The sequence below is a fragment of the Polypterus senegalus genome, chromosome 5 (genome assembly GCF_016835505.1).
Source record: "Polypterus senegalus isolate Bchr_013 chromosome 5, ASM1683550v1, whole genome shotgun sequence".
Lineage (NCBI taxonomy): Eukaryota > Metazoa > Chordata > Cladistia > Polypteriformes > Polypteridae > Polypterus > Polypterus senegalus.
Window position 1 is genome coordinate 155,286,688 of NC_053158.1, and position 17,288 is coordinate 155,303,975.

Sequence of the window (17,288 nt, forward strand, 5' to 3'; positions counted from 1 at the left end):
TTCAGCCTTTCTAAAAACTAATATTTCTTTTTTATTTTCATTGAGCTGAAGAAAATATATTGTCATCCACGACTTTATTTCATTTAAACACTCATGTAATAGGTGTGCTGAACCTCCCTGTAATGTTTTAAATGGCAAGTAATGCTGTGTATCGTCAGCATAAAAATGAAATGAAAAGCCATATTTCCTGATAATGGAAACCCAAAGGCAACATGTAAAGAGTAAAAAGTAGAGGACCAAGAATGGAACCTTGCGGAACACCAGAGCTAAGAGTGGTTGAGGAGGAGAAGAATCATCAAGGCATACAGAGAAACTACAATTTGTTAAATTGGACTTAAACCACATACTGCCTCAAATGTGATAAGAGAATTTTGTGGCCCACAGTATCAAATGCTGCTGTAAGATCCAACAGAATCAATCAACCAGAGTCAATTATTAAAAGAAGATCATTATAATCCTTTAAAAGTGCAGTTTCTGTGTTATGACGAGCTCTAAAACCAGACTGAAAATCATCCAAAATACCATTTTCATTTAAAAAATCTTCAAGCTGCATAAGAACAACTTTTTTAAGAATCTTCAAGAAAATGCTGTTTAGAAATAGGTCTATAAATGGACACAGTAAATCCATCTAAATTCTGCTTTTTTATTAGAGGCTGCACCATAGTCTGTTTAAAAGCTGGCATTTATCAAGGCAAGAAAACTCGGACCACCAGTATCAAAAACCTCCTTAAGTAAACTGTTGGGAAAAATATCAGTGGGACAATTAGAGGGCTTCAGGCACCTAACCAGTTCCTTTAACTGTAATAGTGAAGAAATCCTCTGCAGAACTTTCTACCTGACCTTTTCTTCTCAGGATAACCAATATTAGCTGATACAGGATTACATGGACTGGGGATTGGGAACACTTCTGGGTCAAGGAATATAAAAGGACTGTGAGAGCTCCCAGGGGTGCCCACGCAAGCTAAGCTGAGTGAGATGGGTTTAAGGGTGTAACCGCAACAGGGGGTGCGTAGTTTTTATTCTGGGAGCTGGAGGATTGGTTTATTGTGTTTATTATTGTAGTTATTGTTCATTTATGAGTATAGTGTTGGAGAGTGTGCTTTGAGCACTGTGGCAATTTAATAAAGTCAACAACTGGACTTTTACCTGGTGTCTGGAATCATGGACAGGGGTTCAAGGGAGCGAAAGCGCCCCCTATCTGTCACAATATATATATGTACTGATTATCAGAGGTGGGTAGTAACGAGTTACATTAACTTGAGTAACTTTTTAAAAAATGTGTACTTCTAAGATTAATTTTACTATACCATACTTTTTACTTTCACTTGAGAACATTTTTGAAGAAGAAACGCTACTCTTACTCTGCTACATTGGGCAACACTTGAATCGTTACTTTTTCCATTAGATAAAGTCTGACAGACAATTTTCAATCTGCTCTGTGTAGCGTATGCTGTCAAGTTGCACACGCCTTCCATTGCGTCTCCAGCTCTGATGCGAGATTTTGGATATTCCCCAAATCAAGACGCTGCAGCTTTGATGACAGATGTTGCATTTTTTCTTTGAAAGCATTAACTGAGCTAATCATATTGATCATTTTTTTGTCTTTTCCTTGCAGCTGTAAATTAAGCTCATTCAACATGTTGGTCAGATCGGAAAAAAATGCCAAGTCTAGCGGCCATTGATCGCTATTAAGTTGCTTGTATTATGCATGTTTAATGACAAGGAGAAACTCCTTTTTCTCCGGCCAGGGGTCTTGAAATCTCAGCAGGAATTTCTCCCTAGCCATCTGCCACAATGAGGGCATCTTTTATCATCTCTCCATCTTGGAAGGACTTCTTATGCTTAATGATCGAGTGACTCACCTGGAACGATGCTTCGGTGTGTCTGCTTTGCTTTTGAATTCAGCCAAGTGAAAAATGATGGCTGTCCGAATAACTGCGCTTTTAGTTCCCTCTCCTTTCTCTTTCTCAGATCACTTTTCGGAAGGAAGTCAGTTTTATATTTTTTATGAACAGTTCAGAAGTGCCTTTCCACATTTTCCTTCTTTGCAATAGCAATGATAGATTGACAGATCAGACAAACGCACTTCGATTGTGACATTGTGAGAGAAAAAAATCCTCTTCCAATTCCACATCCAGCCCATAAACAACTATTTTTTTTTTAAATCCCTTCTGTAGTCGATATAGATTGGAAGGCTAACTAGACCACTTAGATAGCCAGAGTTTTTCAGTAGCTTGCGCGTTTGATCGTGCGTGTGGGATGACCAGTGTGTTAGAAGAAAAGAGATCTCAGACTGGCCGCCCTGTATGTCAATCAAGAGGCAAATGCCATAGGGAGGATTTAATTTTAGAAAGTTTTTTGAATGCAACACGATCTACCTGCACTACCTTTCCGGTCTACCGGTTGATCGCAATCAACTTATTGGGCACCCCTGATTTAAATGATTTTATCAAGCAACATTCAGTACCCCAGAATGAGAAAGTGAAAACAGGCTTTTAGAATGATTTTTTTCAAATTAATTAAAAATTAAAAAAAACTGAATTATTGTATTGACACAAGTAGTCAGACTGTTTACTTTGTTGAAGTACCTTTGGCAGAGATTACAGCTGGAGTCTGTATGTGTTTGATGTGATAAGCTTCATATACCTGGATTTGGGAAGTTTTTGTCATTCTTCTCTGCAGATCCCCTCATGCTCTGTCAGGTTGGATGGAGAGCATCAGTGGACACCTATTTTCTGGTCTCTCCAGAGATGTTTGATTAAGTTCAAGTGTGGGCTGAGGCTGGGCCACTCAAGAGCATTCCTAGAATTGTCCCTAAGCCACTTCTGTGTTTAGGGTCATTATCCTGTTGGAAAGTGAAACTTTGGATCAGTTTGAGGTCTAGAGCACTCTGGGGCAAGTTTTCATTAAGAATATGCTGAATCTGTGCTATGCTCTACTAAGGTTTCTCTCAACACTGACTAGTCTCATAGTCACTGCAACTGAAAAACAATCTTACAGCATGATGCTTGTATCACCATGTAACCCTGATGATGTGGTGATAAGAATTAAGGCCAGACAGTTCAACAGTGATTTCATTAGACCAGAGAATCCCTTTTTATCATAATTTGAAAGTTCTTTGGGTTCCTTTTTGCAAACTCCAGGTGGGCATTCAGGTGTCATCTGGCCATAAAGCCCAGATTAGAGGAGTATTGAAGTGGTGGTTATCCTTGTGGAAGTTTCTTCTATTTCCACACAGGTTCTCTAGAGCTCAGCCTGAAAGACCACTTAATCTTTGGTCACTTCTCTTTCTGTGGCTTTTCTCCCCTGATTGCTCAATTTGGATGTGTGGCCAACTCTAGGAAGAGTGACGGTTGTTCAAAACTTATTCCATTTGAGAACTATGGTGGCCACTGTGCACTTGGGAACCTTAAATATAGAATATAAATGTAGAATATTTTTTATCCTCCCTGAACCCTGTGTCTCAACACAATCCTGTCTCTAAGCTCTGCCGGAAGTTTGTTTGATCATGTCTTGGCTTTCGCTCTTATCCACATTGTCAGCTGGGGAACCTTAATACACAGGTTATTGCCTTTCCTAAGCATGCGCAATCAAATAAATTGAGCTTGACTCCAAACAGGATGTAGAAACATCTTAATAATGAACAAAAGAATGGGATACACCTAAGCCAAAATTTCAAGTGTCATAGCAAAGGGTCTAAACACTTGTGTCAATGTGATATTTCGGGGTTTTTTTTATTTTAACAAACTTGCAAAACTCCTAAAATTTGGTTTTTGGTTTATCATTCTGGAGTATTAAGTGTTGTTCAATGAGTGAAAAAAATGAATTTAAATGATATTTTAGTACAATGCTGCAACATAAAAATATCTGGAAAATATGAAGCGGTCTGAATACTTTCTGAAGGCCCTGGACATACTGTACCATTTATGGCTTATGCATTAATGCTGCCAAGTTAATTCTGCTTCCTAACAGTCTGTGGCTCTTGCAACACCATGGTGATATAACATTCAAGGTATGTAGGCCATCATTGATATCAGCAGTGAGGAGCTAAATGATTTACACAGAATTGAATTTACAGTGAAACTAAAGTGATACAAATGATTTTCTGCAACCAGTGAAATTTGTGTAATTAACAAAAGAAGAAAGGTGTTTATTCCCTTTATGGAAGTGTTTTCATGCATTCATTCTACAGTCATCTGCCTGATATTTAGTAAAAACAAAAAATAACCAGACTCCTTTCCTGTTATGTGTACACGTTTTGCTGAGCCTAAGACGTGTATTGCTGTTCTGGTAGTATCCTTCCCCCTTTGTCAATTATGATGGCAATCTTGGCATTTGCAGTCCTAAAGATGCATCAGAGACAGAAGCAATACTTTTTACATTCCTCCACAGTTCTTCAAGTGCAGATATTCTCACCCTTATCTGCACAAATCTAGAAACATGAATGGATGCGTGCTAGAGGGTGCAAGGGCCAGGTTCCTGTGAAACACATTCTTTTGTAGAGAAAACACAATAATCTGCATGAAAATGCATTTTGGTGTATCTTTGTGCTGAAAATAAGTATCATGTCACATTTAAAAAGTGCTCTTTGCTCCTTTGCGCTGATGTGAATGAGAGACATAAGATATAACTGATTTGGCTGGAGTGCTGTTCAAAAAAGAAGTGTGAATGAGGCTTCAGACAGCAATATTTCTTATTTTTGACACCAAAAACCTCTTCAAATTGAATTTGCAGTTCGAAAATCTGACCCTAAACTATTTTTAATGTTAGTGTCGCTAAACGTTTTGTGAAGCAAAAAAACATTTGTTTTCCTCGTCCCTAACTGTCAGTTTAAACCTCAGAAATTTTCTTCTTTTTCTACTATTTGTCAGACATCACACACGAGTACAATTTATCTTACTGCAATACAAGGATTTCTCTAATGCCACTGCACATCACTCTCTATCTTATTGTTATTCTGTATATTGTATTGTATTTCTGTATATTGTATTGTATTGACCCCCTACTTTTGACACCCACTGCACGCCCAACCTACCTGGAAAGGGGTCTCTCTTTGAACTGCCTTTCCGAGGTTTCTTTCCATTTTCCCTACAAGGTTTTTATTGGGAGTTTTTCCTTGTCTTCTCAGAGAGTCAAGGCTGGGGGGCTGTCAAAAGGCAGGGCCTGTTAAAGCCCATTGCGGCACTTCCTGTGTGATTTTGGGCTATACAAAAATAAACTGTATTGTATTGTATTGTTTTACTGTACTATCACAGCTACAGTTCTATGGCTACAGATGAATCACCAAATGGTAAAATCAAATATTTACACAGCACAACAACAAACACTTTGAAACTTAAGGACAAAGGAATGGCTGTGCAGTGAAATACTCATTTATATACTCCAACTTTGTAAAACTGGCAGATTTCTTCGCATTTTGAGAAGTTGTGATTTGAAGGTGAGCACCCTTGCTCTGCCCCATCTTGTAACTCCACACCTAATTATCCTCTGGTACTTATGTAGTCTAATGTTGCATTCACAGGCTATATCATATCCAGAGTTCTAATGTGTGATGCCATTTTATTCTGTCCACGTGAATTTTTGGTTGAAGTCTGGAAGGAAGCACAAAGTTGCTGTTGATTTGCATTTCGCTTCTAGTAGAAATCAATTGGAAAAATGTTTTTACATTTTTTTCATGATGATATCAAGGAAATGCTATAGGCCTACTTCAAATAAAACACACCACCAAATATTGTAGGAAATGTTATGTTGCAGCCTACTGAGTGCTGGTAAGAATGTCTTCAGAAAATTATCCCTATAGAGAGCTACCTCTTGGAAGTGTTTACATGAGAAATTCCCTAATGGAAAGTTTGTGCACTTTGCTCCTCTGCACTGATGTGAAAGACAGACTCCCGTATTTTCCAAAGCATGTGAATGCAAAGTTAAACATCATCCAGATTTTATTTCTGGGTCAACCAGAAACCACCTCCAAAAGTCCTGGTGTAGTCTACGTGAAGCACCAACTGGCAGCTGCAAGTAACAATGTATGTCTGAGTTCCAGTAATACCACAAATTGTTAGGCTCTTCAGGCAGTCTTCAGGCTCCCAACTCTCCATAATATACAGAAAGGAACCTATACATTTTGACAAAGGGAATTTCTTCTTGCCTAATACCTGTTCAATGTGGCCAGCATTTCAGTTTATGCATGAGTGGCAATTAATTCCAAGGCACCCTTTTTACAAATTCCCAACCCCACCATTGTACTGTCTTTCCTTCTATCCTCCATGATGACTTACATTGTCCGTGACTGAGTTCCTCTTTTGTTTTTGCCTCTGCTGGGTTCTGTCTCTATTCTACATTATCCTTTCTTGCCTGTCTGCATTCAGTAGGTCATCTTACATAGTACTTATACATTTCTGATGTTAACTAACACATATCAGCAATCTTCCTAATTTTTTATTTGTAACAAAGCTAGAAGTTTCATAATCATACCATTTCCTTTTAAATGACTGCCAGATCTAATGTGTTGTTTCTTTCTCAATCTGCTAATATCAGCAGTAAAGGTTATAAGTCAGGAATCAGGACTGTTATTCATGACATAGCAGACTTGTATGCACACCTTCAATACAGAGTGGGTCAAAAGAGGAGCCCCAGCTAATTTAACATTACATCTTCAGGCTGGAGCAAGAAACAGGAGTAAAGAGATGAAATTCACACAAACATGAAGAAAACACCATTTACAAAATATGAAAATAATGAAAGCAGTTTTCTTCTGATCATTTTATTTCATGATTTTTAAATGCACACATCCATATCTCAGGTATGGGCTTTTATCCTTTGGTAGCTCATCTCTTGCCAGTGATTTATTTAAGGACCTCCATTTTTATTCATTATCTGCAGAGAATGAACAATACCATAAACATTCAGAAATTTAAAAGCACATTATTTAGTATTTTAAAAATTGTATTGTCAATACAAAATACCAGGGATTTAGATTAGGACAATATTTTATGAACATTTGATATCAAATAGTTTTCTGTTCTTCCAAAGGCATATTCTAGTTACATTGAACTTTATATTGTGCAGAATTTTCTTTGGAGGTCTTCTTAGATAAATAGGAGCGAGAAAGAATTTAGACTGGGTCTCCAAAGCAAAGTTTTAACTTTTTATCAAGTATAATTTTCCATACAGTAATACTTCCTGTAATTGATTTTTTGTTAAACTTTTGGTTATTGTCAAATAATAGACATTGTTGTTAGGTGAGTTTTAAAGTTTTAATGAAAATTAAAGGTATTTTAATAATGAGGGCACTCACTCAACAATGGTAGGTCCTTACCGAAACTGAATTCTTTTAACACGTAGTATTTAGATTAATCCATTTAATAACTCCAGAGCTTAGCCCATCATACCTGCAGTTATTTCATGCCCTGAGCCATCTGCCATCTACATCATTTAGCCAAAGTCTAATGCTTCTTAGACCACTAAGTTTGCTTTCATGATGTACTGCCAAGAATACCAGCAAAGTGAAGTACGAAAAAATGATTGGGAAATGAAAAGGCCAAACTCATAAGTCAAAATGGGCTGATGCCAAGAAAGTCAAAAATAACACTGAGCAAAAAAACTTTTGCTTCCTGAACACTTTTGGGTGTATCTTATTGATTTTGGCCTGCTGATCACAAAAATCAACTTTGTATTTTCCTGTCACGGATCATTTTATCGAAATCACCTATTTCTGTGATTTCATCACCTATTATAAGTGTACACGTACAGTTCAAAAATTACAACTGGAAAATCTGTGGTGATCTAAAAGTAGTGCACTGCTACTTGGATGTAGCTTGAATATACCAAGTACTGTTGTTTCATTTGTGAAGGGGACAGTCATGTTAAATAGTCTTATTATAGTAAAAAGGACTGGCCACTGCATAAGTATTTGGTCTCAGGGCAGAAAAGTGCAGCACATAACAACTTGTCCACTAAACAAAGATATTTTTGCCTGCTCTTCATGGAGACATTTTATTCACAACTTCTCTGAGTGGTTGATGGGTAACCACAGGCTGACACTCCTCTGGTCATGGATGACAACCACTGGCACTGACAGTGCAGGCTATGAGGATTGTGCCTGTCCCCATGGGTCTGGTGACTGTGGTGAAAGTGGCTCTATGTTCCTTAACAAAAGGTCAGGGACTGTGAATCGTTGGATCCTGGTTCCAGTGCCCTGAGCTACATTGTTAGACCTGGTACTCCAATACTGATGGTGCAGTGAAGAAGATCGATCACATCCTCAAGGCCAGATACTGGAGGATCCTACAGAACTGCAGGGTCCACAGAAGTGCCCAGTTTATGAATTCTGACCACAGACTTGTTGTTGCTACTCTGAAGATCCAGCTTAGGTCCGGTAGGCTACCACGCACTAGGAGAATGAGGCTGGACATGGCCAGACTCTAAGATCAAGCTATTTCAAATGAGTTTTCATGCCGTTTGTGTGAGGATCTTGCAGACTAGGGTGTGAATGCTGATCCTAATATGATGTGAGAGACCTTCCATGACAAGACTCTGAAGGTTGCTGAAGGTTGTGTTGGTGTTGTCAGTGTTCCCGAAAGGAAGCATTTCATCTCACAGGGCACCCTGGATATTATTGAGAGGAGTCACAGCGCATGGCTCAGAGGGCAGATAAGGAGGCATTTGTTATGGGAATCTGTGAGCAAGTGACACACCATCTATGCTCTAGTGACCCACATCCTGCTTACAGAGGAATCAAAGCATTACGCACATCTGAATCTGTTCATCTGAGAGTCTCAGCCAGGGTGGGTGATGGAACGGTCATTACTGATGACGCTGCAGTTGTGATTCTAATTATATTGTCATCATCACTCTAATCTACCGGTTAGCAGGCAGGTTAAAAAAAAAAGCTACCTTTTAAAATTTGTGTTTATACTGCTGTTAAAACACTTACTGAACAAATTATTAGGCGTTCTGTACTAATACTGAGTAGGGCCACTTTTTGCTCTTAAGCATTTTTGGCATGGATTCTACAAGATGTTGGAAGCATTGCTTTGAGATTCTGCATCACACTATTTCTGCAGATTTATCTGCTGCCCAATCTTTCTGTGAATGTCCCATTCTACCACATCCCAAAGATGTTCTTCTGGGTTTAGATCTGGTGACTGGGAAGGCCACTGAAAAATACTGAACTCATTGTCATGTACATGAAATCAGTTTGAGACGACTTTAGCTTTGTGACATCATGTATTATCATGCTGGAAGTAGCCATCAGAAGATAAAATAAATGGTGGCCTTGAAAGGATGCAACAATATTCAAATACGCTGTGGCATTCAAGCAAAGATTGATTGATACAATGGGTGCAAAGTGTGTCAAGAAAACATCCCCACACCATTACATCACCACCACCAGCCTGGTCTGTTGACATGAGGCAGATTTAGTGCATGGATTCATGCTGTTAGCACCAAATCCTGACCCTACCATCTGTAGCACTCAGCAGAAATCGAGATTTATCAGGCCAGGCTACATTTTTCCTGTCTTCAACTGTCCAATTTTGGTGAGCCTGTGCCCACTGCAGCCTCAGGTTTTTGTTCTTGGATGACAGGAGTGAAACCAAATGTAGTTTTCTGCTCTAGTAGACCATCCACCTTAAGATTCAATGTGTTGTGCATTCTGATATGCTTTTCTTCTCACCTCAGTTGTATGGAGTGGTTATATGAGTTACTGTAACCTTTCTTTCAGCTGCAGCCATTCTGGCGATTCACTTCTGACCCCTTTCACTAACAAGATATTTCCGTCTGTTGAACTGCCACTCACTAGATCTTTTACACAATATTCTGAGTAAACCCTAGAGATGGTTGCGAGTGAAAATCCCAAAAAATCAACAGTTACAGAAATACTCAAGCCAGCCCAACTGGCACCAACAATCATGTCATGATCGAAATAATTAAGATCACATCTTTTCCCAATTTTGGTGTTTGATGTGAACATTGACTGAAACTCTTTATATGTGTGAAGGTCCTGATCTGTATCCGCATGAATTTATGCACTGTGCTGCTGCCACACGATTGACTGATTAGATCTTTGCATTAAAAAAAATGGTGCACAGGTGTTCATAATAATTTGCTCAGTGAGTGTATATCATATCATCATATATTATGTAAGGTATATTACAATATCATGGTTTGAAAATTCATTGCGAGTGTGTGGTAAGGTGGGGTCTGTGGCTCATTGCCTTTTAAAATAAATAATAGCCAAACTTGTGGCTTAAGGAGCGGGCCTAGTAGTGTGGCTGGAGCGGCGCGGGCATTTCCACACCTAAGTGAACGGGTAAAGAATTGTCAGTGTCTGTAAGTGATGCCAGGAGATGCTAATCGCCACACCTGTGCCATGTCCCCATATATAAAATTAGAAGTGCAAGTGCGAGAGGGGAGAAAAAAATGGACAGGAATGAGATAAGGAACGGAGGTTAAAAGGCGGCTGAAGAGCAATCTAGGACAGGATGATCCAGCCACCTAGAGAGGAAAATCAGAACAAACAGGGACCCCAAGAAGGCATGTAGGTTGTGGTGCTCTAGAGGCTGGTTTTCCCCACTGAACAATGGCGTGGAGTGCAGCGTGCATGGCAGATGACTTGCCCAGGGATCCGAGGTATGACTGCATGTGCGTGAAAGATGACAGGAGGAATGCCAACCTTGGACAGTCTTGCTGCACTGTGAGGAGGCAGCCAAGATGGGGGTCAGGGGATAAAGATCGTAGTCTTTGAGTCTCCGTTGAGTTATGGGTGAGCCGGGGAGACAAAGAAGGAGGTGGACTGGGATCTGAAGGAGCCAGTGACTGCATTTTTAACCTCTGCTTTTAATAGATTTATTTATTGTTTTTATCCCCTACTGTTCACTTGTTTTTATGGATTATCTAATTACGGATGTTTTTGAGCACTGCTCTGTGGACACTGTTTTTGGTTTTGTTTTGATTCTTTATAATAAAAGCACAGAACAGTTTTTATACCATCCCCTTGCTCCGTGTGTGATTTATCCCCATCTGTCAGCTCATTCAGTTATAACTGTCGGCGATGTTGGGTTTAAGAGGCCTCTAAAAGGTGAAGGGGGAGCTTGGAGAAGACCCACACCGTCTCAGAGTGATTAACCATTTTAAATTTAAATCAACCTTACAAAACTTACCTCATTGATCCAAGCATTGTAGTCAGAGACTCTTGTGAACACTGTGGGTTTCCTGTAGGTATTGCACGGGAGAGGACCAAAGCTTGCAACTCCATGGACTTCCCAGACACCATCAACTTTACAATTCAGAGGACCTCCTGAGTCGCCCTGAAAAAAATAAGATCTGCAGTCAAATACAGGTATACTTTTTTGGCTCCCATTTACAACTATAAGTTGTTGGTGTTTATTCAAACTTTATGCTATTGATTGTTCAGCCTGTTTAATATCAACATATGATGAGGACAGCCATGACAGTATTAGTCATCTGTAAACAAACTGACTGAACACAATTATTTGTATTATGTGTGGTGAAAGAGGATTGTGACAAGCTTGAAATCTTCAAGCAAGTGTCTGTAAACACAATAACTATAGTATACAATAAACTGAAATGCACAAAAACAAACTTAAAGAATTTATAGAAGCCAATTTAGTAAAATGCAGAGAGTTATTAGGAAAATTCCTCAAGATTTTGCAAAGTTTAACCATAACCTTATTTATTTGGAATTCAAAACATCCACGTATCCAAAAGGTGACCCTACAAATACCTAAGGCGAAGGGTGGCATGGCTCTACCTAACTTTCAATTTTAATACTGGGTGGCAAATATTACAAGCTTTAAAAACCTGGACATGGACACAAATAGATGAACATACACAGACTTGGTCCACAGTAGAATTACAATCCTGCAGTACTTCTTTATATTCCTTGCTTTGCACCCCAATAAATACCAGTTATCGCCAATATACTAATAGCCCAATTGTGCTTCACCGACTCAGAATATGGAACCAATGTTGGAAGCATTTTAAGACGTAGAATCTTTTAACTGTGGCACCTGTGCACGAGAACCACCTTTTTCCACCCTCTCAAACATAAGCAGTTTTTAACATCTGGAAAACATTTGGGATTAAATCACTTAGAGATCTGTACATAGACAAAGTCTTTGCATCCTACGAACAATTACACTCCAAATTTAACTTTCCAGCCAGACATTTCTTTCACTACCTTCAAATTAGAAACTTTGTTAAACAGAACCTGCCCAATTTTCCTCAACTCCCACCTCCCTCTATGCTGGAAAAAATATTAATCAGTCTTTAGGACTCAGACATTATTTCTGCAATATATAAAACCATTTTACAGTCCCTCCCTTTCAAAGATCCCAGAGCACAGTGGGAAAAGGATCTCTCACTCAGTATCTCAGAAAATGATTGGAAAGTCAAAGTCAACTTTATTGTCATCTCAACCATATACAAGTATACAGATAGATGAAATTGCGAAGCTCACGGTCCACAGTGTAACCACATGAAGTGCAAATAATAAATTAAAAATAAATGAAAAATAGAATTAAAATTAAAATTTTAAATTAAAATACAAACAAGACAACAACAACAACATTTATTTATATAGCACATTTTCATACAAAAAGTAGCTCAACGTGCTTTACATACTGAAGAAAAGAAAAATAAAAGACAAAATGAGAAATTAAAATAAGACAATATTAGTTAACATAGAAAAGGAGTAAGGTCTGATGGCCAGGGTGGACAGAAAAAACAGAAAAAAAACTCCAGACGGCTGGAGAAAAAAAAAAATCTGCAGGGGTTCCAGGCCACGGGACCGTCCAGTCCTCCCTGGGCATTCTACCTAACATAAATGAAACAGTCCTCTTTGTAGTTAGAGTTCTCACGGAGTCACTTGATGTTGATGGTCATACAGACTTCTGGCTTTTAATCTATCCATCATTGTTGGAGCATCACGGTGCTTTGAGTAGATGGTGGTGGTGCAAAACATTTTGCAAAGAGAAGACAAAGAAGTAGCAGCAATATTGACGTGTAGTAAGCAATATGAACATTGATGCAATGTACGGTATTTGCAATCTAGATACATAAATATAGTCAGTAGATATGTAATATAATAAATAAATAATAGATATAGATAATACAGAAATTATCATCCTTCTATATAAAAGCAGTCAGGATCATCCTTCCGTCCAGTGAGTGCTACGCAGGTGCGGAGTTTCACACACGCCCTGTCCATTTTGCTATGCGCGATGGGATTTGTAGTTTCGTTTTTCCAGGTAAAAGATGATTTTCTACTCCAGACTGTGCGATATCTTCTTCTTCTTTCTTACTATACAAAAGTGGTCAGGATTGTCCTTCCGTCCCGTGAGTGGAAAGCGTAGCAGTATTCCGCTTATCACAGACTTGCAGCTTGCGGTACGAAGCGACATGATGTGAGCAGAGTTCTGGTGCTCCCATCGTTCCCTTGCTTTTGTGCGTGATGCGCTGGAAAAATAGACAAAATTATGTCTCTGGAAATAATTAATGTTGATGGAGTACAAATGCCTCACCGCGTAGTAAATATCAGGGGGGTTCAAAAGGGCAACCTCAATATAGAAAAAAAGTTTACATTTCATCACAAAAATAACAGAAACTACGAGTATTAAAGTAATACCGCTCAAATGCAATATAACCATATTAATGAGTTTGTATAAAATATAAAATTGATCTACATATTGAATTGCCTTAAGAAGTGGTCAACTTAAAAGTCGGTCGCCTTGAAAGGTGGGTCAGCCTAGTTGTATTACAATAGTTGTTTAAGACACGTGTAAACAATGACAGGTCATAATTTTATGCACAAAGCATAGAATTATTCAACTCAAAATGATATATCGAGTGCATCTCTCTCGTTTAAAATAGTCCAAAATGTTTCCAGGGCAAGATCCAACCTGCGAATGCTGCAGTCAAGTTACGGCCTCACTGGGTCACATGTTTTGGGCCTGCACCAAATTAACATCATTCTGGACCAAAATCTTTCAATGCATATCAGACAGCCTTGGCGTCACAATCCCTCCTAACTCATTAACAGCTGTGTTTGGTGGGCACACAGATGATTTTAGAGTGGAGAAGGACAAACAAACTGTGATTGCCTTTACTTCACTATTGGCATTTTGACTTATCTTACTCAACTGGAAGAATCTTAACTCTCCTATTCTAAGTCAGTGGTTAACTGATGTTTTATATTATTTGAAATTGGAACAAAATCAAATTCGCACTTAGAGAATCTGAACAGAACTTTTTCAAAACCTGGCAGGATCTGATCAATAACATTTTAGAATAAGCATTTAAATTAAAGAAGCAGGTTCTCTCCCCTCTTTTTACTCCTTTTATCTTTATTCATTTATTAATGTATCTATTTACTTATTTTTACTAGCATAAAGTTTTACTCTGCTGGCCTAGCTCTCTTTCTCAGGGCTGGGGTTTGATTTGTTTCGAACCTATTTTTGTAAAACTTGATTTATTTGTATGGAATGTTATTTGATTTTGAAAATTAGCAAAGTTCAGGTGAAATTCAAAGTGCAATCACAATCTCTGTTGAGACGTCATGCTGACATCTGTGCACACATGCTCACATCAATGGTAACTGCTGCATAATATAAGCCACTGGTGTCACAAACAGTCAACACTCCTCTTATCCAAAGTGAGTAACACTAATGGTCAAGTTATAAGCAGAAGTATAAAAAGACAAATTTTCTAACAGCATTGTTTTATAGCACACATGCATCTTTTATAATATGATTGTGGTGGATCTTATTAATTTTACATTTGGTACAATTCATACATTTTAAACTATTCAATATTTCTTTATTATTCATTTAAGTTTAACATTATGTTGGTGATGTCATCCTGTTGCCATTTTAAGAGTGTTTTTTTACCACTTATGTCATGTGTTTTACAGGTAACCAAGCTGGCTGCTATCACCTGATTAGCATCATGTTGACTATTTAAGATGGCGTTGTGCTCTTCTTCGATATCCTAGCTTTGTGATTTCAAAAAATAAACCTTTGTTTGCATGACCTCATTTTTTATTCTGGTTAGACACCAGTTCTTGATTAGTTTGGCTACTTAACTCTGCTGTTCTGTCTTGACAATGATTTTCTCTTGACTGAAAAAAATATTTAATTAGCCTTTTCTGGTTCTGACCCTTACCCACTTCTGACCTTGAGGTTTCCTTAGCCTGCTAAAACCTTTAATCATTTCCTGATTAAATCCACTGATAATAATTTCAGGTGCAGGCAATTTCTAACAATGGACACAATGACGCCACGGTTGTCCTAGTACATGCTCCTCATACGTAACAACTTGTAGAGACATAACAATCGTGGTCTTAAAAGTGACAGTGACCAGATCATCACAGAAATAACAATAAAATATAAAAAGAAATGGAGTTTTATCTGTAGATTTCTAACATATTGTGTGGCTTCTGTATAATGCTGACACGTGTAGGCAGTGTGGTATAATGGCCAAGAAGCAGCAGTCTAAACCAGAATATCGTGGCTCAATATTTGCCTGAAATTCACTGTGTGACCATAAGCAAATCGCTTAACCTGCCTGTATTTCAGCCTGAAAATAAAAATCATGTAAAATGTTTGTACTGTGTGTTGGTAGTCTCTGGGTGGCTGGAGAAGGTGGGCACTATAGGAAAGTGTTATCTATACTAATAAAAGGCAAAGCCCTCACTACTCACTCACTCACTCACTCACTCATCACTAATTCTCCAACTTCCCGTGTAGGTAGAAGGCTGAAATTTGGCAGGATCATTCCTTACAGCTTACTTACAAAAGTTAAGCAGGTTTCATTTCGAAATTCTACACTTAACGGTCATAACAGTCGATAATGGTCGACTACGTCCGCCATGTTGAACTTTCTTATATATGGCCCCATCTTTACAAAATTTGGTAGGCGGCTTCCCTGCACTAACCAAAACCGATGTACATACTTATTTCGGTGGTATGACGCCACTGTCAGCCGCCATATTGAACTTTCCAACGTCACTAATTCTCCAACTTCCCGTGTAGGTACAAGGCTGAAATTTGGTACTTATTTCGATGGTAAGATGCCACTGTCGGCCGCCATATTGAAATTTTCAACGGTCTTTGTTACTTATGGGCCCATCTTCAAGAAATTTAGAACGCGGGTTCCCAACGCTAACTGAATCCTACTTACGTACATATATACGTCCATAGCCTGAAGCTTGGTCACCGTGTGAGGCGGCGTTGGGTCCCCCATCCCAACGCCTCCCACGTTGTTGGCTGCCTGCCTATATAAGGCCGTCCATCGCTCCAGTCTCTACATTCCCTTCCTTGCTTCGCCACAGGATTCACGTCTCCCTGCTGATAACTACAGCCTTTTTATTTAATCCACGGCTTCTTCGCTGTTTTATTGTTCATTTACTACGACTATAGTTATTGTGTAGGTATTTTAGACTTACTTTATATTGTTCAGGTACCCATTTCCTTTATCATTCCAACCGTACCCCCATTAAAATGTCTATCGAGGTGATCACCATCGATCAAAGAACTGTCACTTACTGAGTGGTTTCCATGCCTGGAGATGGCACCAACCTTTTCCATTCTCTTTGTTACATATTGCACGACCATATCAGGCTCACTCAAAATGAATTTGAGATATCTTGAAATGCACAGGAAGTTATTTTAAGATATCTGAAAATGTATTTGTGATATCTTAAAATGTGCAAGAAGTTATGTTGAGATATCTGAAAATGAGTGGGAAGTTATTTTAGGATATCTTCAAAGATAATTAAGATATCTCAAAAAACATTTAAGATAACTTAAAATTCACTGTTGTTTGAGATATCTAAAATGCATTTTTAGATATCTCAAATTAATTTCATGATATCTTAAAATGGGTATCTTCTCCATTTCAGATATCTAACAATGTATATCAAGATATCTCAAATTGTATTTCAAGATATGTAAAATGCATTTTAAGATATCTTTAAAAGGACACTAAATTATTTCAAGATATCTCAATACCATTTTCAGATATCTACAATACAATTTAAGATATCTGAAATACATTTCCAGATATCTCAAAACAGCTTCCTGTCCATTTTCAGATATCTCTAATACATTTTAAGATATCTTATAATAAACAAGAAGTCCCACTGAAATAATCCGCAGTTTTACAGGAAATGATTTTGAGATATTTTGAAATGCATTTAAGATATCTTAAAATGCATGAAAGGTCAATTTAAGAGATCTGAAAATTCATTTGAGATATCTTGAAATACAGAC

General features: G+C 38.2%; 1 protein-coding gene across 1 annotated transcript in view; it reads right to left on the bottom strand.

The window, feature by feature from the left end:
- Window positions 1-6,726: 6,726 nt before the first annotated feature.
- The window catches only part of LOC120530015 (elastase-1-like), a 47,965-nt gene continuing 37,403 nt past the window's right edge, over window positions 6,727-17,288 (bottom strand). Inside the window, exons 7-8 of the mRNA XM_039754185.1 lie at window positions 11,160-11,306; window positions 6,727-6,873 (exon numbers count right to left, since the gene is read on the bottom strand). Of these exons, the coding sequence (XP_039610119.1) occupies window positions 6,847-6,873; window positions 11,160-11,306 (174 nt within the window). The 3' untranslated portion in view covers window positions 6,727-6,846. The remainder of the gene's footprint in view (window positions 6,874-11,159; window positions 11,307-17,288) is intronic.